This window comes from Cyphomyrmex costatus, unplaced genomic scaffold, assembly GCF_001594065.2.
Source record: "Cyphomyrmex costatus isolate MS0001 unplaced genomic scaffold, Ccosl1.0 scaffold69, whole genome shotgun sequence".
In the NCBI taxonomy this organism is placed as follows: Eukaryota; Metazoa; Arthropoda; class Insecta; order Hymenoptera; family Formicidae; genus Cyphomyrmex; species Cyphomyrmex costatus.
The window spans coordinates 2009427-2031351 of NW_017280255.1; the positions used below are offsets into that span (position 1 = coordinate 2009427).

The 21925-nt window shown below is 27.6% G+C and overlaps 2 protein-coding genes across 2 annotated transcripts; both read left to right on the top strand.

The window, feature by feature from the left end:
• The first annotated feature begins 124 nt into the window (after positions 1–124).
• Positions 125–2683, top strand: LOC108780223 (odorant receptor 4-like). Its single transcript, XM_018547859.1, has 5 exons — positions 125–159; positions 394–729; positions 845–1046; positions 1254–1409; positions 2630–2683. The coding sequence occupies exons 1-5, from the start codon at positions 125–127 to the stop codon at positions 2681–2683; spliced, it is 783 nt and encodes a 260-aa protein (XP_018403361.1).
• A 1414-nt stretch (positions 2684–4097) lies between these two features.
• On the top strand, positions 4098–18423 carry LOC108780224 (uncharacterized). Its single transcript, XM_018547860.1, has 13 exons — positions 4098–4459; positions 4694–5032; positions 7853–8188; positions 8652–8853; positions 9130–9285; positions 9651–9694; positions 11485–11615; positions 12272–12527; positions 12842–13174; positions 16322–16657; positions 17452–17584; positions 17803–17973; positions 18370–18423. The coding sequence occupies exons 1-13, from the start codon at positions 4098–4100 to the stop codon at positions 18421–18423; spliced, it is 2853 nt and encodes a 950-aa protein (XP_018403362.1).
• The last annotated feature ends 3502 nt before the right edge of the window (positions 18424–21925 follow it).

The window sequence follows — 21925 nt, forward strand, 5'->3', positions numbered from 1 at the left end:
TATATTAATTGCCATGTTCATTTCTTGTTGTAAATTGCTCATTTTATTGATGAATCGCAAAAATATTATTATGTTGATAGGCATTCTAATGAAAGAACCTTGTAGACCGTCCAGATCGTCTGAAATGGAGATTCTATATAAATTCGATAAAAGCATACAGTAAGTATTAACAAATACAAGAAAATTATTGAAATGTACTGAAAAGTTATCTTTTACATCTAGATTTTTCACATAATTTATAATACTTTTTTTTATTATTCCAACAAATTTAATATGTTTATTCTCTGGCTACTACGTATCAAGTATAATGGCTTTTTGCTAAGCTATTCTTTGGAACAAAACGCCACATAATGGCTTCTCAATATTAATTTAAGAGTTATGCTATTATTTTAGAATTAATACTCGACGTTTTATATGTCTGGGAACAGTAACATGTTTGTGTGTCGTATTGACATCTTTATCTGTGAACTTCAGAAACGGAAAATTAACGTATAGAGCATGGTTGCCATTTGATTATTCGTCAACATTATTGTTTTATCTGATATATACTCACCAATTGATATGTTTAATTGCCGGAGGATTTCTAAATATTGGTTGCGATACTCTCATCTGTGGATTATTGGTCCACATTTGCTGTCAAATTGAGATATTAACTTATCGTTTGAAAAATATTGTATCTTATTCAAATGTACTTCGCGATTGCGTACATCAACATTATCATATCTTTAGGTAAATTTTACTACATTTTTAAAAATATTAAAACAAATTTTAATACTAATTTATTATTCGTTTTTTTTTATAACATTACAATATTTTATTAAATGAAAAAATTGTTAAATTTTAGACTTGCGTTTATTGTAAATGCGAAATTTAGACTAACTATTGCTATCCAATTCATAACAAGTACATTGGTGGTGTGCTTTAGTCTTTATCAATTAAGTATAGCAACAACAAAAGCTAAATATATTGAGATGATATTATATATATCTTGCATGTTAACAGAAATATTCTTCTATTGCTGGTATGGCAATGAATTAAAAATAAAGGTATGGTAGTAAACACTTTGTGTTAGTAGGTACACATGTATAATTGGTACAAGTGTTCTTAAATAACTCGCCAAATCTATTCAGTTTATATATATTTACAAAATAATGTACATATTGTTAAAACATATAAATGTCTAAGAGCTATTAATAAATATCTTTTGTTAATTGCATAAATGTTATGGAAATACATTTTACATATTTCAGTAGAGTCATCAAATGATCGACAATCTTTTTGAAATTGAATGGTTGGCATTGGACGAAAATAGGAAGAAGTCTCTAATGATAATAATGAGCCGGGCAATCGTACCTATTCAGATCACCTGTGCTTATACTGTTCCTATGGATCTTAATTCCTTTATGAGTGTTAGTATGGATATTATTAAAACTAATTTTGACAATAATCACCTCTCATAAGCAGATACTTAGAGCAGACAAAAACTGAACCAAAAAGTACCTTACTATTATGCAATTTTCGTAATAAATATAACGAGAAATTAATTTATATATCCTGTATACCAGTATTTATAAATTTAAGAGTGTAGCATGTACGATCGCTCAACGCGGTGTTTTCTTTCGCTGCTTTCTTTCGCTGCTTTTTTTCGCGTTGCCAATACCGTTCGTAGTAATTGTAGGCTGGGTTCGATATTCATTGCCAGTACTCAAAATCTACAGTATACGTTACGTGCACTATATAAATTTTCAGTACTCGCAGTATATATCGGAAAACAGCCGTAGTAAACATCTCGCGTGTTCAATCTACAGTGTAACTGTCCTATCTCACCGCGTGCTTATATTTGGCACGGTAGGCCATGCTGTTGGCAGCTTTAAAAATTAATATCTCATTAACTATTATGAAAATTTTGTAAAATGGTATAAGGCTTTCAATTTAATGTTGTCTGTGCTATTTGGTCATGAAAGGTAATTTGATCATTTACATCAGGCATTCTGTATTATGTAATATAATATAAATAAAACTAGCAGCATATGTATTTAATATTCCGAAGAGCTAATTTCAAAATCTTCGTATAAAAAATAATGAATACTAACAAGGGAAGTGGCCAAAGTGTTAATCGTGAATTGATACAAAATATATATCGTTGGAAAGGTCTTGCCGAGTAGAATATAACTGTGCAATATTTCGCTTGAATGGCGCCTCTAGAGGACCCGTGTGAAGCTGGCCTCCCAATATTAAAAAATCGATTTTTTTTTTCATGCATTCGTTTGTTCATCGTTTGCCCAAGAATGTTCAGTTGGAATTTTCGTTTGCTCACCCTTAGTTCAAAGGATATACGAAAATTATGTCTTGGGGGGCCAACTTCACACTAGCCCCCCAATATTAAGATATATATTTTGTATCAATTCACGATTAACACTTTGGTCACTTCCCTTGTAAGCTTATTTTCAAAACAATATATTCAAATGTGCAGCGATTTAACATAAAGAATATAATTAGATAAATCTAATAAACCCACTGTCAATTTCGCAAGATTAATAATTAAAATGTAGCATATCGCAAGAAATTAGCTATAAATTTATTAAAAACATTTAACTCAAAATTGTAAGTGTCTATATATTAATTTTAGTTACTTAAGACGTCGTATTCTACATACAACTTACTTCAACAGATACGGGAATAAGTATATAAGAAATATAATATTAATGTACTACTCATATCAAATGAGGTAAAATCAGGGAAGAGAGGCAATTAGTATTGCAACTAGTATTTAACGTTTCCATTACGTACTATTATAAAAATAGATTATCTAAATATATAATTTATTCTATTGCATATTCTTCTTATTATTCAATATTTATTAACATATATAATGCACTTTTTTATTATATTCTTTATGACACACTTCCTTCACAGATATACCACAATTTAAATATGCGAGATAGAAGTCAAATATGTATTGTATTAATATATCATAAAATGAAATCAGTATGGAGAAAGAATCATGGCGATATATCGTCTAATAACATGCAACATGGTAATAATGAATAAAACATTTTTAAGATAAAGAAAAATAATATAATTAAATTACCTTTTGTTAAAAAATCAATAGAAAGTTATTAATTACTAAACATATTAATTTAAGATTATAATTTTCCGGGATGCCGTTTGCTTACAAATCGATTGCCAACATCATTTTTGCTAACAATTTGTTTGAGTACAAAAATTATTGCCTACAGCTCGATTGCCTACATGCACTTTTGTGAGCACTTTTGAGCACAAAAATTTTAAAAACGGAATTACTTTTTCCTTTACAATAGTACACATCTGCAATAATACATGTAGGCAAAAGTAACTTCGTTTCTAAATATTTTACATTTATTAATATCTATTTTATATTGATTTTACATTATGTATTTTCTTACCTATATATTCTGTTTTTTATAACACATTTCATAAATGTAATATAATTTCAACATCTGCTTCTAACGAAAGTCAGAATTCACAGTGCCTGAAATCAATATATAGAAATAGAATCATGAACGTCAACGATTTAGCAATACGCTTAGTGGTCATAACAAAAGAAATATTTTTAAACTTGAGAAATAGAAATACAACTGAATTACTTGCATTAAAATTTATGATATAAAATAGACGGGAGATACATTTGTTTTCATTCCTTACATGATATTGTGTAACTAAATATAAAAATGTTATTTAAAATATCAGTATATAAACGTTGTATTTTCAGAGACTATTATTATAGAACCTAACGGAACAATAAATATGTATTTATAGGATCAATGATTCAGTCTGATATTATGATAATTACATAATAGTATAGACTATGGAATCTGAAGAAAAAAAAGGGGTACAAAAGTTCCACGATTGTCAGTCGTACAGAAAATGTCTTATTCGTTGTTTCTTAATTTATTTTAAAGATGCTATACTTTTAAAAATATTGTAGTAAATAAAATTTCGTGCAAAATATTTTTCAATATTTCGCAAATAATTCTTTCCATATAATATTTACAATTACTGTAAAAACATTTAAATAAAATTTAGATATAAGAAAACAACATAACGTGAAATAAAAGATGCACGTCTTGCAATTAACTTTCAAGATTCTGACACTTGTTGGATGTTGGCGGCCGCAATCGTGCTCGTCACTTTATTTGCGTATAATATACGATGCATACACGGTTTTTATGATTATATTATTATATACTTTTTTGATATCGCAATTTTTGGACATTGTCTGGAATGTTGACAATGCCGAAGATTTTACCGAAAATTTGTACGCCATGATGGCATCGGTTGTTTCATGTTCTAAAATGCTCAGTTTGTTAGTGAATCGAAAGAATATTAATATGTTAATCAACGTACTCATCGAAAAGCCGTATAGACCACTGGAAATGGACGAAATGAGAATTCGGTACAAATTTGATAGACTTATATAGTAAGTTTTATCGCATTATGATAAAGATTACTTTCAAAAAGAAGTTAAAATAATAAGTTTAGAAAAACTTATTGCAAATTTTTATTTTTTTATATAAAAATTGTATATAAACGCATAGTATTATATAATACCGTCTAATTATTACAAGTATTTTTATATTTTAATAATTATTAATTAAATATTAAAAATTGTATTATATAAATAAGCATAACTATCTTCACAGTCATTTTGCAGTATCAACACACTCTACTATACAATTTTGGTGGAAACAACATGCGCATGTATAACCGTGACATCTTTATTCACGGTGTTCAGTAAAAGAAATTTAACATATCGAGCATGGCTACCGTATGACTATTATTCGTCTAGCATCATATTTTGTCTTACATATGCTCATCAACTTATTAGTCTGACGGCTGGATCGCTCGTCAACGTGGGCTGTGACAGTCTCATTTGCGGATTGTTGGTGCAAATTTGCTGCCAAATCGAGATCTTAGAATGCCGACTAAGCAAAGTATCGAATAATGACGATATTCTTCGCAACTGTGTACGTCATCACAACAGTATATTGCAGTTAGTTGTTTTATCTTATTGTGTGTGTTCTGAAAATGTTTTACACATGTTACTGAAAAAGTAAAAGTAAAGATTTTACATTAATAAAAAAATTTTTTGTTATATGTATATTTGTATATTTTATTCTGATTCAAAGTATTTTGATATATATTTTTTTGTATATTATTATATTCTTTATTTTCTACTTTATTTCTTTTAAAAAAATTTGAAAAGTCATTTATGTAATATACATAGATATACATATCTTACAGATATGCACTCAAATTGAATAATAAATTCAGAATGACTATCGCCATGCAATTTGTAGTGAGTACACTGGTAGTATGTTCCAATTTGTACCAAATGACTAAATCAACAAGTTTAAATGCGAGCTATCTTCCCTTAATATTATACATGTCCTGTATGTTGACACAAATTTTCATCTATTGCTGGTATGGAAACGAAGTAAAGTTAAAGGTGCGCGTTATTAAGTTGTTACGCATTTTTAGTTTTAAAAACTTAAAGTATACATAATTTGATATTAAAGCTCATATTATTATACATAAAATAAATTTATGTAATGATATACGAATTTTGTAATCAAATTTGTAATTTTAAAGGAATTAAATTTGTTAATTTTGATAGATTAATGATACTTTCTATGTTTAAAATATAGAGCATTCAACTGCTCGACAATCTTTTCGCGATGGATTGGATGACGATGAACACAAATCTGAAAAGAAGTTTATTAATAATTATGAGTCGTGCAGCTGTACCAATAGAATTTACCAGCGCTTACGTACTGTCTATGAATCTCGATTCTTTTGTTGGGGTTAGTAAAAGAATTTATTCTCAATTTTATGACTTTTTTTACTTAACATAATTAATAAGAGATTTTATTTTTGATTAAAATATATTTTATTTAACTCTCTCTTTGGAAAATAAGAAAATGGATAATTTCTATAGAAATTAGTTTAAAAATATAATAATTTTGATATAGCACACGAAGATAATATTGTTTATGTATGTTAGACTAATCGTAAAATGAATTATAAGGTCTATATACATTTGTTGCAGTTACTTAAAACATCATATTCAGCTTATAACATATTAAAGCAAGTGTAGAAATCGTAAGTAAAAGATATGAATAAAATTGAGATTACTAAAATATTTTCCAATATGTCATTTTGTTGCTAATAAATATCTGTAGAAGTTTGCATCACAACTAGTATTTCATCTGTGGATAAATAAATGACAATTGCTTATATGCGTTTTGATTATTTTTAATAATTTTATACGACATATTGAGAAGATGATTGGGGGTATCATTTTTAATTAAAAAATAGATGTTTCAATATATGTATGATATAATAAGAAATACCTGTTAATCCTGTACATATATAACACAATATAAACATAGTTGCATGTACATTTATAAAAAGTTTTTCCTTTAGGTATATATTTATAGGTATATATTATATTTTGTTAGATATTTATTATTATGACTGTTCAAATCGAAATAGAATTATAAATTAAAATTTGAAATGAATAACAAATGCAGAACGCCAACAGCATTGATAAATATTTACTAAGTAAATTGGTGGGTTACTTGTATTACGATTTTATAAAGGTAGAATTCAATTCATGGTCTGTTAAGTTTCTACGCTTAAGTTTCTGCCTGCTTTCTTTTACATTTTCTCTCTACTCGCTGTATTATTATATTACATAGTTGTCATATATAGTTTGCATTTGAAAATGTACGTGCATACAAACCGTAGCAAGAAAGTGAGGGATGATATTGCAAGTTTAGTATTACGATAATTATATAGCTGCTAAGCGCGGAGGGGAAGAGCAGTATTGCTCCCAGAAAGTCATAACATGCGACTATAGACATTCTGAGGTTTGTCACACAGAATTTTGCAAAGCTGGTTCACGGTACTATTGAGAGAGACTTTTGTATTTTATATATATGAAGAAATCTTGTTTGTACGGTAAAAACAATTTTTAATTTCCTCATTCTACAAAATTAATTATTATACATTTCACATATGATACGTGAAATTTTATCTTATCATATTATATTACTTATGTATTAAACTATCTACGTCGAAAGAGCGTGCTGTATATAATAATAAGTCAACATTTAATATCTTGTGAGAATAGTTTATTAGCTTATATTTAATAATATTATTAATTAAAAGAAGGAAACGTGTTATAAATATTAATATACTTAATTATACAATTTATATAAATTACAACATAGCAAGAATACTTTAATATAAGGTTAACATTTGAGAGTGACATTAAAAACACGGAAAAAAAATGCAGGTTCTTGAACTGACATTAAAGATTCTTACGGTTGTGGGATGTTGGCCACCAAATTCATGGACCTCATTGTGTAAACGTACTATGTATAATGCATATACTATTTTTGTAATATTGTTGCTTTTCACCTTCATGTTGTCACAACTTATGGATATCGTTTTGAACGTCGACAATGCCGACGATTTTACGGATACTTTCTATATCATGCTCGCCATGATTATCTCTTGTTGTAAAATGATCGGTCTTTTGATAAATCGCAAGGATATAGGAATATTAACCAATATTCTTACTCAGAAACCATTTATGCCATTGGAGGCTGACGAAATAGAAATCCGCCATAAATTCGACAAAACAATACAGTAAGTACATAAAAATTAAGTTCTTTCTCTCTTTAATAATGTATAAAAATATTTTAAAAATTTAGTAAAGATATTTTATATAGAATAACAGTGCATAGAAAAATGTTTAATGTGCAGCGAAAAATATGAAAAAACAAACTGCTTATCCATTTTGTAGAACGAATACATTATGGTATACAATTTTGGTCGAAGCGACATGTACATGCGTCGTGTTGACATCATTATTCACCGATTTTCGGAAAGGTAATTTAACATACAGAGAATGGACACCATATAACAACACGTCCGAGGTGATATTCTGTATCGTATATACTCGTCAATTAATAAGCACGATTTTTGGCTCTATGGTGAACGTTGCGTGCGACAGTCTGATTTGTGGTTTATTATTACACGTATGCTGTCAGCTTGAAATACTGGAGTACCGGCTGAAAAAGATCTTCCTCGGTCAAAACAATCTGCGCGAATGTGTATGTCAGCACGACTGTATATTTAAGTTAGTCTCTTTAACAATCTTGCAGATTGTAAAATGATGAAAAAAAAATTTAAAAAATTGAAAATCAAATGGCCGATGATATGCCACATTGGTGTAATTTTATTTCCTACCGTGCACTGGCCTGTACAATGTTAATATTTTTATATACAGAATAATTAAAGGAATCATAAAATATATGTGTAAAAAAACCATATAATTCCATTTAAAAATATAGGAATAGTCTACGACTACAAAAAAAATTTTTTTTTAAATGAATTTTATTATTTGCATCCTTTTAAGTCATGCAACTGTTGTTTAAAATGTTTTTGTATCTTCTTTATTGTATATTTTTTACAGTATTTTATTCACTATATTAAAAATGTTTTACTTTGTACAAGATAATACTTTTTAAAAATATTGTAAAAATTTATATATCCAAATAAATTTATATTTTAAATATATATACAATGTTTTTATTTTGTAGATTTGCATTAATGGTAAACGAAAAATTCAAGATGATTATCGCTATTCAATTTATTGTGAGCACACTGGTGGTATGTTCCAATTTGTATCAATTAGCAAAGATAAAATTGACTGCGCAATGCTTTCCATTGATATTATACACATGCTCCATGCTCACACAAATTCTTATCTATTGCTGGTATGGGAACGAAGTAAAGCTAAAGGTGCAAATTATGTGCATATTTTGAAAAGCTTGAACATGCAGTATTGTACAATTTATTCAATACTTATGCGATATTAAATACTTCCTAGGTATAAAATTGTTAGTCTTATTACGAATACTCCATCTATCGATTTTAGGAATAAAATTCTCAGCTTATGAAAAACAACTGTAACAACAAAAATGCTCTGTAATTGATAAAAGGGAACAGTAATTGTAATTTGTTTTTTAAGAATCTTGTATAATGTTTTTCAATTCATGTACATATTTGTTAATACAGAGTGTCCAACTCACCACTAATATCTTTGGAATGGGATGGTTGACAATGAGGCAAAGCAGAAAACAGAATTTATTAATAATTATGAATCGCTCATTAATACCTATTGAATTTTCTAGCGCGTACATTCTTACAATGAATCTTAATTCTTTCGTAAGCGTGAGTATAGCAAGTCTATTGTGACTAAACAATTAGAGATCAATTAATAATAATATAAATTTTATTAAAAATATAGATATATGTATACATATATATCATAAATTTTTAGTGTATAAATTATAAAAGTTAATACCTACTATATTTTTAATAAATAACAAAATTTGACTTATTTTTTTAATCATATTATATTATTATAAAAATGTATGTCCTTTTTATATAAAAAGCTAATTTTCTCATAAAACTTTTTGGAGATTGTATTGGCAATTTTTGATTAATTTGGAGATTATATTTGGCAATATAATTTAATAATTTTAAAAATTAGCAACTACAAAATGAATTTGAAAAGATTTACCTTTTTATTGCAGTTACTTAAAACATCATATTCGGTTTATAACGTACTACAACAAATGCAATCAACATAATTCAAATGGAAGATAGTATAAAAACTATAGAAAGCCATATTTTCTAATATTACTTGTATGATTAATGTTAATTATTATTTAAGTTTCCTGTTATTCATTATATAAAGTTAATAGATAAATAAATAACAATTATTGATTATTATATGCTTCTTTTTTAGATTTTTATTTACAATCTTCTACCAATTTATGTTGCTTTATTTTTACTGCTAAAAAGATTTTCACAGTGTAAAAATCAGTTAAAAAATGTTATTTCCTTATTTATTTATTTAAACATTTTTTCTTTATTTAATCTTGAATGTAGAAAATTTTTTAAGTGAGACTTTTCCTCACTTTATTTTTACTAGCTCAGACTGAAGGTATTACAGTGTGTATATTCGCTTTACCTATATATGTATATTTAATAAGTTCTTTGAATCGCTTGTATCCTGCCAGAATTATCGATCAATATAAGCAACAGAATTAACGATGACAACCTGATGTGAGGCGGAACTGATGACAATAACAACTTCCATATTTTTTATATGAAAGTATAGATTACTTACATTAAAATTTCATGGCGACACACCCTAATTTATGGTCTAAGGGTTTCGTTGTCGTCAGGTTTTTTTTTTCTTTAGACCATTTTAATGTATTCGGCACCCTTCTGACCCTTTACCAGTGTATCGTCTAACGGTTTATATAAAAGTTGCAAAAAAGAAACACAGCTATGTATATCATTTTACAAAAGTATTATTACCAGTGGGAATATATTACAAGTTACGTATACATATATTATCTTGATGACATGTGTAGCTCTTCGCCATGGGCTACAAAGAGGCGAACAATGAATGCAGAAAGTAGTGTTGCGTGTCTATAGACATTGTAAGATTTGTCAAAACAAAATTGCTTTAAAATCAATGTATAAAGTTTATATGAAATATTTTATTATACTTAATATTTTTTATTTGTGTAAGTCATTTATATTATTAAATATTATTTTCTAAAGTTAATGAATAAAATGCAATATTTATTTTGCTTATTTAATATCGAATTAAATAAATTAGCTAATTGTACAAGTGATTGAAGTTTATTCAATTCTAATCTTATATTTACCTACGTACAGCATAAAATGTTGCGTGTTACAAATTATTGTAGTGATTATAAATAATAAATTATAAAAGTGAGTCTACTACACTATATACACACATACACACTCATTGACACACGCATATAGTACTTCATCGTATATCATGAGTGTAAGATTGTAGAAAAGGGTAACCATGACATCGCATTGGCGCCCCTTAATTTACATGAAAAATAATACGACCAATCCGCGAATTTAGCGCGGCAACTATAATAACGATTGGTCGTGAATGACCATGAAAATTGCTATATAATTCGGTACCTCCTAATCTTTTCACTAGTGTCCCTCAGAATTAATCGAGCCAGCGAAGAAAGTGAACGAAGCCCGAGTCTTCTAGCAAAGGATACGAAGCCTAGTCTTCATACAAAGTAGGGATGAGCGATACAGCGTCGATATTTTAAATCCGATATTTTTGGTTTTTTCCCGATATTTTATATCAATATTTTATCTTTCGATATTGTCGTATCAGCATTCGAACTTAACCGATATTTTTGGTTTTTTTTCCCGATATTTTATATCAATATTTTATCTTTCGATATTGTCGTATCAGCATTCGAACTTCTAATACGGTCCATTAAGCCCGTGTTACAGTTTAGTACGGGTTGAGATTGGATGGAAAGTTGATTAATCAGAGCCAAATTTACTACATTTCAGTTTAATTTCTCTTTGTCTCCTGCGCAAGTGCGCAAGCGGATTGTGCAGCGCAGGGTGTTTACTAGACTGTCAGGCAATCCCTACTCTTCACTCACCACGCGTTACCGGTGCGTACCGTAAGCCGGAATCTGGTAAGTCTGGACGTATTTGCCGTGTGTGTGTCGTTATCAGACAACAATCGTTTAATTCTGTGTGTAAAATATTGTGAAATAAAAGTCGCGACGGTGAAGCCCTGTAAAGCGTAAATAACTTCAATTTTTCTATGTTGCATGCCTTCACGCATGCACGAATAATCGTGCTGAATACTGTTTTGCCTAGAAAGACTAAAAATAGAAATATCGCAAATTAGCCAGCCGATATTTCGTTGTATCAATATTTCTGCTTGCAATACATTGCGATACGATACATCGAGATTTTTTTCTGTATCGCCCATCCCTAAATTACAAAGGCAAGGCCGAGACTTTGTCTAGATATAAGTGTATAAACCATTTACAATAAACAGCGTTAAATATATTTAGATTATTTTACTTTTTATACAATAATGAAACGTATTTTATGTTTATTAAAGATAAAAGTATATATACATATACAGATATACATATGCAATAGTAATATATATAGTATATATATATATATATGTTTTATTTTAAACTAGAGAGCGAATAAAAAAATTTTCGAGAAATGCAAGTTATGCAATTTCCATTGAAAATCCTCACGATAGCAGGATGCCGGCCACCAGTCTCTTGGTCTTCGTTATGGAAACGGACAATGTACAATGCATATACAGTTTTTATGTGCTTATTATTGCTCACTTTCATGTTGCCGCAACTCATGGATATTATCCTGAATGTTAATAATGCGGACGATTTCACGGATACTTTTTATATAATGTTGGCCATGATCATCGCTGTCTGCAAGATGCTCAGTCTATTGCTAAATCGCAAGAATATTGAGATATTAACTGATGCATTGGTTGATAAACCATTTAGACCTTTGGAACCAGATGAAATTGAGATTCGACAAAAATATAATAACATAATACGGTAAGAAGCTGCTTCCATTTAAGGAATGAAGAACCGTATGTTTTAATTTTATTGTCTCATGATTTCCATTAGTTTTATTATATAACATTTTAATATTACATATTTATATATAATAATTTTGAATTTTTAAAATTTACTTAACAAAAATACAAGATACGCGATCTTTATTAATAAGTAAATAATAAATAGACAAAATCTTTTTGTTATTTTAAGAAAGAAATAGGAAATATATATTTTCTTTCTTTTTATAATTAAAGGAGAAAAATACAAAACAAAGTCATCGAATTAGTCCAGCCTGCATAGTCATTTTGCAGGACCAATTCTATAATATATACGATTTTTGTTGAGATAACGTGCGGATGCATGAATTTAACATCTTTGCTTACGGATTTCCGGAAAGGAGATTTAGCGTACAGAGAATGGATACCCTATGAGTGGTCCGATACAGTGTATTATCTCACGTACTTTCGTCAATTAATGAGCTTAACTGCTGCGTCGATCGTGAATGTTGCTTGTGATATAATGATTTGTGGATTGCTGTTGCATATTTATTCCCAAATCGAGATCTTAAAGTGCCGTGTAAGAAAAGCCTTGCGCAACCGAGACGACTTGGGTGAATGTGTACGTCAGCACGATCATATCTATAAGTTAGTCTTTGCATAGAATTTTATGTGTTTAAATGTTTCTCTTAATCTTAAGGTGCAGAGCACGCAACGTAGCGTGCATATACACACAAAGTTTTAATATTAATTATATTCTATGGTATGTCTTTTATACTTCACTTGCAATCATGCGCGTTTGGATGCTAAATTTTATTTATTAATTAGATGAGGATTATTTAACTCAATCTCTCTCTCTAGAATATTGTAATATTTAATTAATCATGAGCAATAATAATAATTTTAAGAGTAATAATATTGATCTTTTTTTGTAGATTTGCACACACAATGAATGAAAAGTTTAGAATTATAATTGCCATTCAATTCATCGCAAGTATGCTAGTAGTGTGTTCCAATCTTTATCGATTGGCAAAAACCACATTGAGCCCAAAATATATTCCACTGATATTATACACACTCTGCATGTGTACGCAAATTCTTCTTTACTGTTGGTACGGGAACGAAGTGAAATTAAAGGTATTATTTTGTGCATATATATATCATTTTGTCGTATAAAAAATATTGATAATAACATCCTAAAATCAAATAATAGAATAAAGAAAAATAATTTTTTAATTTAAATTTAAAAAACGTTTAAACTTACAGTTGCAATAAGAAATATTACATTGTAACTATATTTCTCTGACAACTTATATTATAGAGCATTCAATTTTCCGATGAAATTTTCGGAATGGATTGGATAACAGCAGATCAAAAAGTAAGAAAAAATATTATAATGATTATGAACCGCTCTTTGATACCCATCGAATTTTCTAGTGCCCATATTCTTACGGTGAATCTAGATTCATTCGTGAAGGTCAGAGATAAATTTTTTTATAATTGTAAAGTCAGTAGCACACGATGCTTGTATTCTTGTTGAATTGCTAGCTGGATTAGATTTTTACTACCATATTTACTGCGATGCTAGCACTGTCAGCAAGCAATATGATAGCAATAATATGATAGCAAGAATCAAATCCAATTGGGAATCCAGCAGGAAAGTAAGCATCGTATACCACCGACTTCTTAAAAAACAACTGAGTTAAACAATGTTATGTAAATGTTGATATATTCTCTTTAGCTACTTAAGATGTCATATTCAGTATATAATATACTTAAACAAACAAATGAAGAATAGTGATAATGGTAAGGAAGAATAAATAGTATTTAATAGTACATTGTGTAACAGTGGAGGATATTTGTTTATTGCGCGGCCGGGCACGAGCGCACGAGCGCCCGTGCCGACCTATAAACAAATATGCCCCCACTAGCTACACATAGAATTTTTCATTACAAGTGCTCGTCGTAATGTGCCCTATACAGTAACGTTTTTGCGCAGAAGAGTGGGATTAGAGAAATAACTCAACGGCTTGAGGTATTGGCTATTTACCGCACGCAAAAGCGTTAAGGTGTAGGGCACATTACGTGCACGCATGATGAAAAATATAAAGCGTATGTCAAGGAACGTTGAACAACAAGTGTAAAAATGTCTGCGATAGTAATCATAGTTTTTTGCGTAATTGCAAGTCGCAAATATTACTTATATAAATAAAGAAGTTTTACTTATCTGTATTTTTTTTTGTATTATACCTTTCACCTGCTTTTTATCATAAAAATCGAAGACTATTGTTAAATGCACTTAAATATATCATACATATATAGAGTTAGATTTCAGAAGTATTTCAAAAATTATAAAGCATATACTACATACGATCAGAAAATTACCAAGATCTTTAAAGAAAAATCATCAAACAAATTGGAATAGCATTTGTGTATAAGAAGCAATTCAGAAGATATACTAGAAAATATAAAGAAAACAGTTACAATAATAAATAAATTAAAAACCTTGCTTTCTCCAGTATATACTTATTAAAAAATGCATACACATATCGAGAAAAAGACTGAGATACCAGACTGAGGGAAAATAAAGTTGTCGCATACAGCGACAATAATGAATAAAATATTTTATAATAGATGACTACACAATGTATCAAGATTCCATACATCTGAACTCTTGTCAATAACTTATATCACTATATATAGGTATAACATTGGAATTCTTACGAAAATGTCAATTCACGGAAAACATCATTCCAGGTATTTGCTATTACAATAATAATGTTACTATTATTCGAGGGGAAAATTCAGTAAAAATATGGCAAGCTATAGATACTAAAATCCATAATCTCCTCAGCTAACCCGTGACTGACGACAATATCACGCAATACTTATACCAAAGGAACACAAATAGCATCTTAAACGTTATACATAAGTTACATAGATGATCATGTTGTTTATATTAGACTAATGCAATTAAAAAGAATTACTTTAAAATAGAAAGGAGGCGTTTGTTTTACATTGAGAAATCTGGTAGGAAGATATGGAAGGAGTGTTGAAATTTACACTCACGATTCTAACAATTGCTGGATGCTGGCGACCATTCTCATGGACATCATTCAAGAAGCATACATTATATAACGCTTACACATTATTAGTAATTAGCCTCATGTACAGTTTCACATTTACGCAATTTATGGACATTGTCCTGAACGTCGATAATCCGGACGATTTTACTAATACTGTATACACGATGTTGGCCATATTCGCTGGGTGCTACAAAATACTCAATCTGTGGGTGAATCACGAGAGTTTTGCGGAGTTAATTCAAAATCTCACGGAAGGAACGTTTAAACCATTAGTATCTGTTGAAATCGAAATTCGACGAAAATTCGACAGGATGATACAGTAAGCACCAAATTATATCTTGACTTATAGTATTTAAGTTGTAAAAATTATGTGAACTAATAATAAAATTTTGCAAAATTACAAATTTTGCAATAATTAAAATATTAAATTTATAAATATAAATCATTAAAGAAAGTTTAAGAAAAGTTAGAAAATCTAACATTTTTTCTCAAAGACTTTTTCCGTAGATTGTTAATATTACTAACGTTGTTAATAAAATGTGTGTTTATATATTTAATTTCTTTGTATTATTTGTGTTTAAATTTTTTGTATTATTTGTATTATATTTATAATAAATTTTATATAGATGTAAGAGAATATTTTTCTATTAAAATAAAAATAAATTTCGTTTTGCGAGATAAAGGCAAAATTACTTTTCCCATTTTGTAGGAATATCGCAATGTGTTATGTTTTTTTGATTATGGCCACTTGCGCAGGCCACTTCGTGGTATCATTACTAACACATTTCAAAAAGAGGCAGTTAATACTTAGAGGATGGATACCATATAATTACTCATCGTTCGTGCTATTTTGTTTCACATACACTCATCAATACGTAGGCGTGATATCCGCAGCTTTTATTAACGTTGCTTGTGACAGTCTCATTATTGGTCTGTTATTGCATATGTGCTGTCAAATTATGATTTTACAATATCGTTTTAAAGGACTTATAAATGGCCAAAATACTCTAGGTGATTGTGTACGCCAACATCATCACATAATCCAGTTAGTCTTGTGAAAATCTTGTTAGATTTAATCTTAGAATATTAATTCTAAATTTAATAATATATATATATATATATATATATAAAAAAATATATATATATATATATATATAATTTAAAACTTTTCTTATTTACATTAGAGAAATATGTTTTAAAATCTTAAAAGTTCGATCTTTAATCATAATATTATTTCTATTTTAATTTATTTATTTTCACTTGTATTTATGTAATTATATGCTATATTCATATTTAGTTCTTGAATATCAATGTTCATTATCTTAATACACACTTTATATCTTCTTTTGACTATTAATGTGATGTTCTAAAAGGAAAGATGATTATTCTAGAAAGTGATGGTACCGGTTATTTTAAGGAAAAATATTCATATGAATATATATCTTATTTTGAATGAAGTTTCCGAGATTTCTGAATAAAAATGTTCAAATGAATGTGTCTCATTCTGAAAAACTTCCGAAATTGATTGTTACAAACTCACTGTTAAGAAAGAACTGTGTAATTTTTAATAATTAATTGTTTAAGCGACTCATTTTTTAAGGTTTTTAAAAAATTGTTTTAAACTCGATCGTTTAATTTATTTCGACAATCATTCGGAATAAAGCACACGTTTGTATGAATATTTTACTTAAAATAGCTAACATTATTACTTCTCAGTATTCATTATTAACCATTCCTAGTAGGACATCCTGTATATATTAAGAAATATATAACGACTTCTTAATTTTTTAATTTTTGAAGCAATTAATTTTAATGCTTGAGAAAAAACTTTTTTTGCAGATTTGCATACGCGACTAACGACAGATTCACGAAAATCATCGCATTTCAATTTATAGCAAGTACATTCGTAGTGTGCTCGAACTTGTATCAAATAACTAGAACAAAATTAATAATAGATTTCATTATTTTTTTTGTATACACGATTTGTGTACTCGTACAAATTTTCATTTATTGCTGGTTTGGAAATAAACTGAAACTAATGGTATTCATACTTAATTACTAAATTTTATATTATGTATATTACATACACACGTATATTATAAAATATGTGTATATGTATTATTTTTGTTTTTTTATAAAAAATTTAAAAGTAAAACATTTAATATATTGAAATATGTTATAAATTTATAGAGTCTTCAATTGGTCGATAGTATATTCGAAATAGAGTGGATAGCATTGGACCATAAAACAAAAAAAAGTCTTTTGATAATTATGGCTCGCGCAATGAAACCTATTGAATTTCACAGTGCACACATTTTTAACATGAATTTAAATTCTTTTGTAGCGGTGAGTATAAAAAATGTATAGTAACAAAATTAAATCTTGTAGAGTGCTACGAAATATTGATTTTTTAAAAACTTATTCCAATATCTCATTGTCAGCTAATTCGCTCTCTCGTTTTCATGTAATGTCTATTTTTTTGCTCTATTTTTTATCGAACATACTTTATTCAAAAATGGAACAATTGGTATTAGCTAAAAAAATTTCTATCTTCTAACATTTTGATTAAGACTTTTGAAATAATATTTCCAATAAAGAAATTTTTCATTATAATGTACATATATAGTATAAGTAACATCATAATTAATAATTACAAAACATAATATAACAATTTATAATATAAATTTTAATTGCACAGATGATTATCTCCCTCAAAGATCTTAATACAATTTGAATATATTTGAAATTGTGTTGCAGTTGCTTAAAACATCATATTCTGTTTACAATTTGCTAGCCCAAATACAGGAATAACAGTACCAGAGGCAAGTAAAAAATTTCGAATTTATTATTAATACGTAATTAAATTTGAAAATTATAACATGATGATGCATAAATATAGTAATGAACAATAGTAAAGGTGCATGCTGATTAATAATAAATATTTTTGTCTATAAAAAAATATAAATTGTTATTCGAATTAAGATCAGACTGAAAGAATAACATTCTAGCAGTTGATAACAATTGTCTTCTCTTGAACATTTTGTATTTTATATCAAAATATATTAAAAATATGTAACAGAATATGAAACATTTATTTCTGAATAATATTGTTTTAATATTTTTGTATACAGGATAATGCTGGAGAGAATCTAAATATATATATAAATATATATTTCTATTTAAAAAGAAACTTACACATTATTATTACTTAATTGCATTGCAAGTACAAAAAAATGTGACACGTCATAGGAGAATTTATATATTATTAAAAATTTTATTATATATATATAACTCTCAGTTTGATAATAAATAGTCTTATAAATGAGTTCTGTGAATGTTACTTTTTCGATTACTATATCTTACGTGAGTATAAATCAATACTAAAGAATACATCAAATTCTAAATGTGAAAGATAATGAAGAAAATGTTTTGTGTATTAATAAATAGTGTACATCAAGACTTTATGGAGATTATTTATATCTCATATCATATTGATAAACGTTTTAAATGTTAATTATTTCTTTTCTATTTTATAAAATTACAAATATATACGTTATACAGATCTAGAATAAAAAAATACAATTTTTTAAATAAAAATTGATCACAGACGTAATCTTTTTAACTACCTTACGTATATAAATATATTATAAATAATCATTGTAAGTTTGACATTATTCTCGACAAATTCTGTTAAAAATTTATTACGAAGATACTAATATTTGATTTATAGAAGAAAACGTATTGATTTGTAAAGGAAAAAATATTGTCAGCAAAAGTATATGTCAAAGAATTGTGTTATATGTATATTTATAGATGTCTTAATACACTTTCTTGATATTTTAATATACGTAGAAAGAAATAAAGTATACGAAATTATATTTTATTTCTTTCTATGTGATAATGATTTTTTTTTTCAGAATAGAGCAGTTAAAACTAGTAAAATGTTCTATATTTATTTATCAGTATTATAGTTATTAAGATCCATTGTATAAATATGAAATAATATATACTTTTTTTCTAATCAAACATTACTTAATTATACACGTTATAAAATTAACGTATACATTTTTATGATCACAGACTATTTCCAACTGCAATCATGGAGACATCTTTGTTCAAACAGATAATTTACAATATTTACACACAGATTACACGTAATTAGCACCCATTAGTACCAATGTTATATACTTTCACGCAAATAATGAACTATCTGATGAACGTTAATGACCCTAACGACTTCACTAATTATTTGAATAAATAATGTTAAATATTTTGACTTTGTGTTATAAAACTTTTATCACCTTGTTAAGATTGAAAAACGTTGCTACATTAGTTAGTCGTTTTATTAAAGAACTATTTAAACCATTAAATTCGAGAGAAATAAAAATTTGATAATATGATAAAATATTACAAATATATATATATTTTTTTATATGTATTTACATATTTTTAAATTAAGAATAATTTTCAACTTTTTATCAAACATCAAAGAGTTCTAAACAGAGAATAAAGAAGGTTATAAAGGAAAATAGTAAGACCCTATTGTTATATTTAAAATGGAACAAACTATCTATAAACTTCAATAACTAGAATTTTTTTATTTCAAGGAAATACAGGGTTTTTCTAATAGATGGAAATTTTTATCTTACTAATTATCATAAGAACCTTGTATTTAGTTCTTCATAATATGGTTAAAAAGTAAAGTATTTTAAATAAAATTTTTATAAAAGAAAGATTTAATATATTCATGACTTTTTAACAAATGATCAAAACTTAAACATAACATTATTTTAAAAAAATGTTAAATATTGCAAAAAGCCATTATCTGCACGCACATTAAACGTCAATTATTTCGGACACCTGAAATGTTGGAGAAATTTGGTTCGCGGCATTGTGTGTTTTCAGCGTTCAAGAATCTATAAAAAATATTTTGCCTAATAAATTTTCATTTAAAGTAAATTTTTGCAGTAAATTGGTGGTATGCAAAAGTTTACTTATTATCATTTTTTATTTTAATATTTTATTGTATCTTTATTCAGACGATTTTATGGAGGAGATTCTATGTTCCTGTTTACATTTCATACAATAATATTAATAATCAATATTTAAATTTAAATATTTTTATCAAAGTGTTGTTTGATTAATTCTAAACCTTAGATCTAAAAGTTAGGAAATATTTACTACTTAAAACACAATTTATAGATTCTATATTCTAAATTGGACACTTTAGAAATTTAGTTGGATCATTTGCACAAGGAAATTATAGACAGTTTATAAAACGAATTACTATCATTTGAGAATGAGAAATTTAGAATACTGAAAAAAAAAACAAAAAATTGAAAAGAAAACAATACTTCCAGCAAAAATAAGTAACAAAATGTCCATAATAAGATATATTTACCTAAAAATTGATTATATCTAACAGGTATGTAGTATAAGTAGTATCTTTTTGGAAAATAAAAATTAATACGAGAACCAAATTGAACAAATTACAGTTGGATTAGACAATTAGATTAGACTAGAGCGTGAGACAATACTAAGTAGGTACTGTGTGTGTATGATAGCAATAGAAAGCTAATAAACATTTAGACAGATAAGTTTTACCTTCATTAAAATTGAAGATAAATGGAGACAGACATTGCCCATGGCAGTTTATAATTATAAGCGGACAGCAAATAATTATCATTTATCACAATATCTCGTTTTTTGTATGAGAATAGCTCATTACAGTGCATAATACACTACATTCCAAAGATTTACCGCTGAAAACTCAAACTGAAATAAAAAAGAATACCTTGTTAGTAAACGCGACGTTTCTACATAATAATAATAAATGTTTAACAGGGGTCTATAAGCGGAAAAAAATGTCGTCTATAGATGATACCTATAGAAATTTTAAAGTTGTCAGTATCGTGAATATCGATTGTTATTATTTATTAATGATTTAAATTTTATTGCATATTTTTTCTATAGAATTCTTACAAAATTCTTATTTAAAAAGCATATATTGTAAAGTTAAGAAATGCTATAGAAATGATTAGGGGGAATAAATTATTATGATTATCATCTCTATCCAATCCAGATATCATTTGATGTGTCACGTGTTGCGTTGTAAAAATGACTAAATTGAGACTTTCTTGCTTTCCGTGTTTATGCTTTATAAAAAATGCATACAGATACTGAGAAAAAGACAGGGAACGCCAGACTGAAGAAACTGAAAATGTCGCAGACAGCGACTATGAATAAAATATTTTATAATAGGCGAGTACAACAGTGTATCAAGATTTCATACATCTGAACTCTTGTCAACAAT

Bases quoted from the DNA above. Each gene is read 5' to 3' on its own strand.
- LOC108780224 (XM_018547860.1), top strand. From the start codon at position 4,098: ATGCACGTCTTGCAATTAACTTTCAAGATTCTGACACTTGTTGGATGT. The intron at 4,460-4,693 runs GTAAGTTTTATC...GTCATTTTGCAG, and splicing joins AAATTTGATAGACTTATATA to TATCAACACACTCTACTATA. The intron at 11,616-12,271 runs GTAAGTCTGGAC...ATGCATATACAG, and splicing joins GTACCGTAAGCCGGAATCTG to TTTTTATGTGCTTATTATTG.
- LOC108780223 (XM_018547859.1), top strand. From the start codon at position 125: ATGGAGATTCTATATAAATTCGATAAAAGCATACA. The intron at 730-844 runs GTAAATTTTACT...GTTAAATTTTAG, and splicing joins CAACATTATCATATCTTTAG to ACTTGCGTTTATTGTAAATG. The intron at 1,047-1,253 runs GTATGGTAGTAA...ATATTTCAGTAG, and splicing joins GCAATGAATTAAAAATAAAG to AGTCATCAAATGATCGACAA.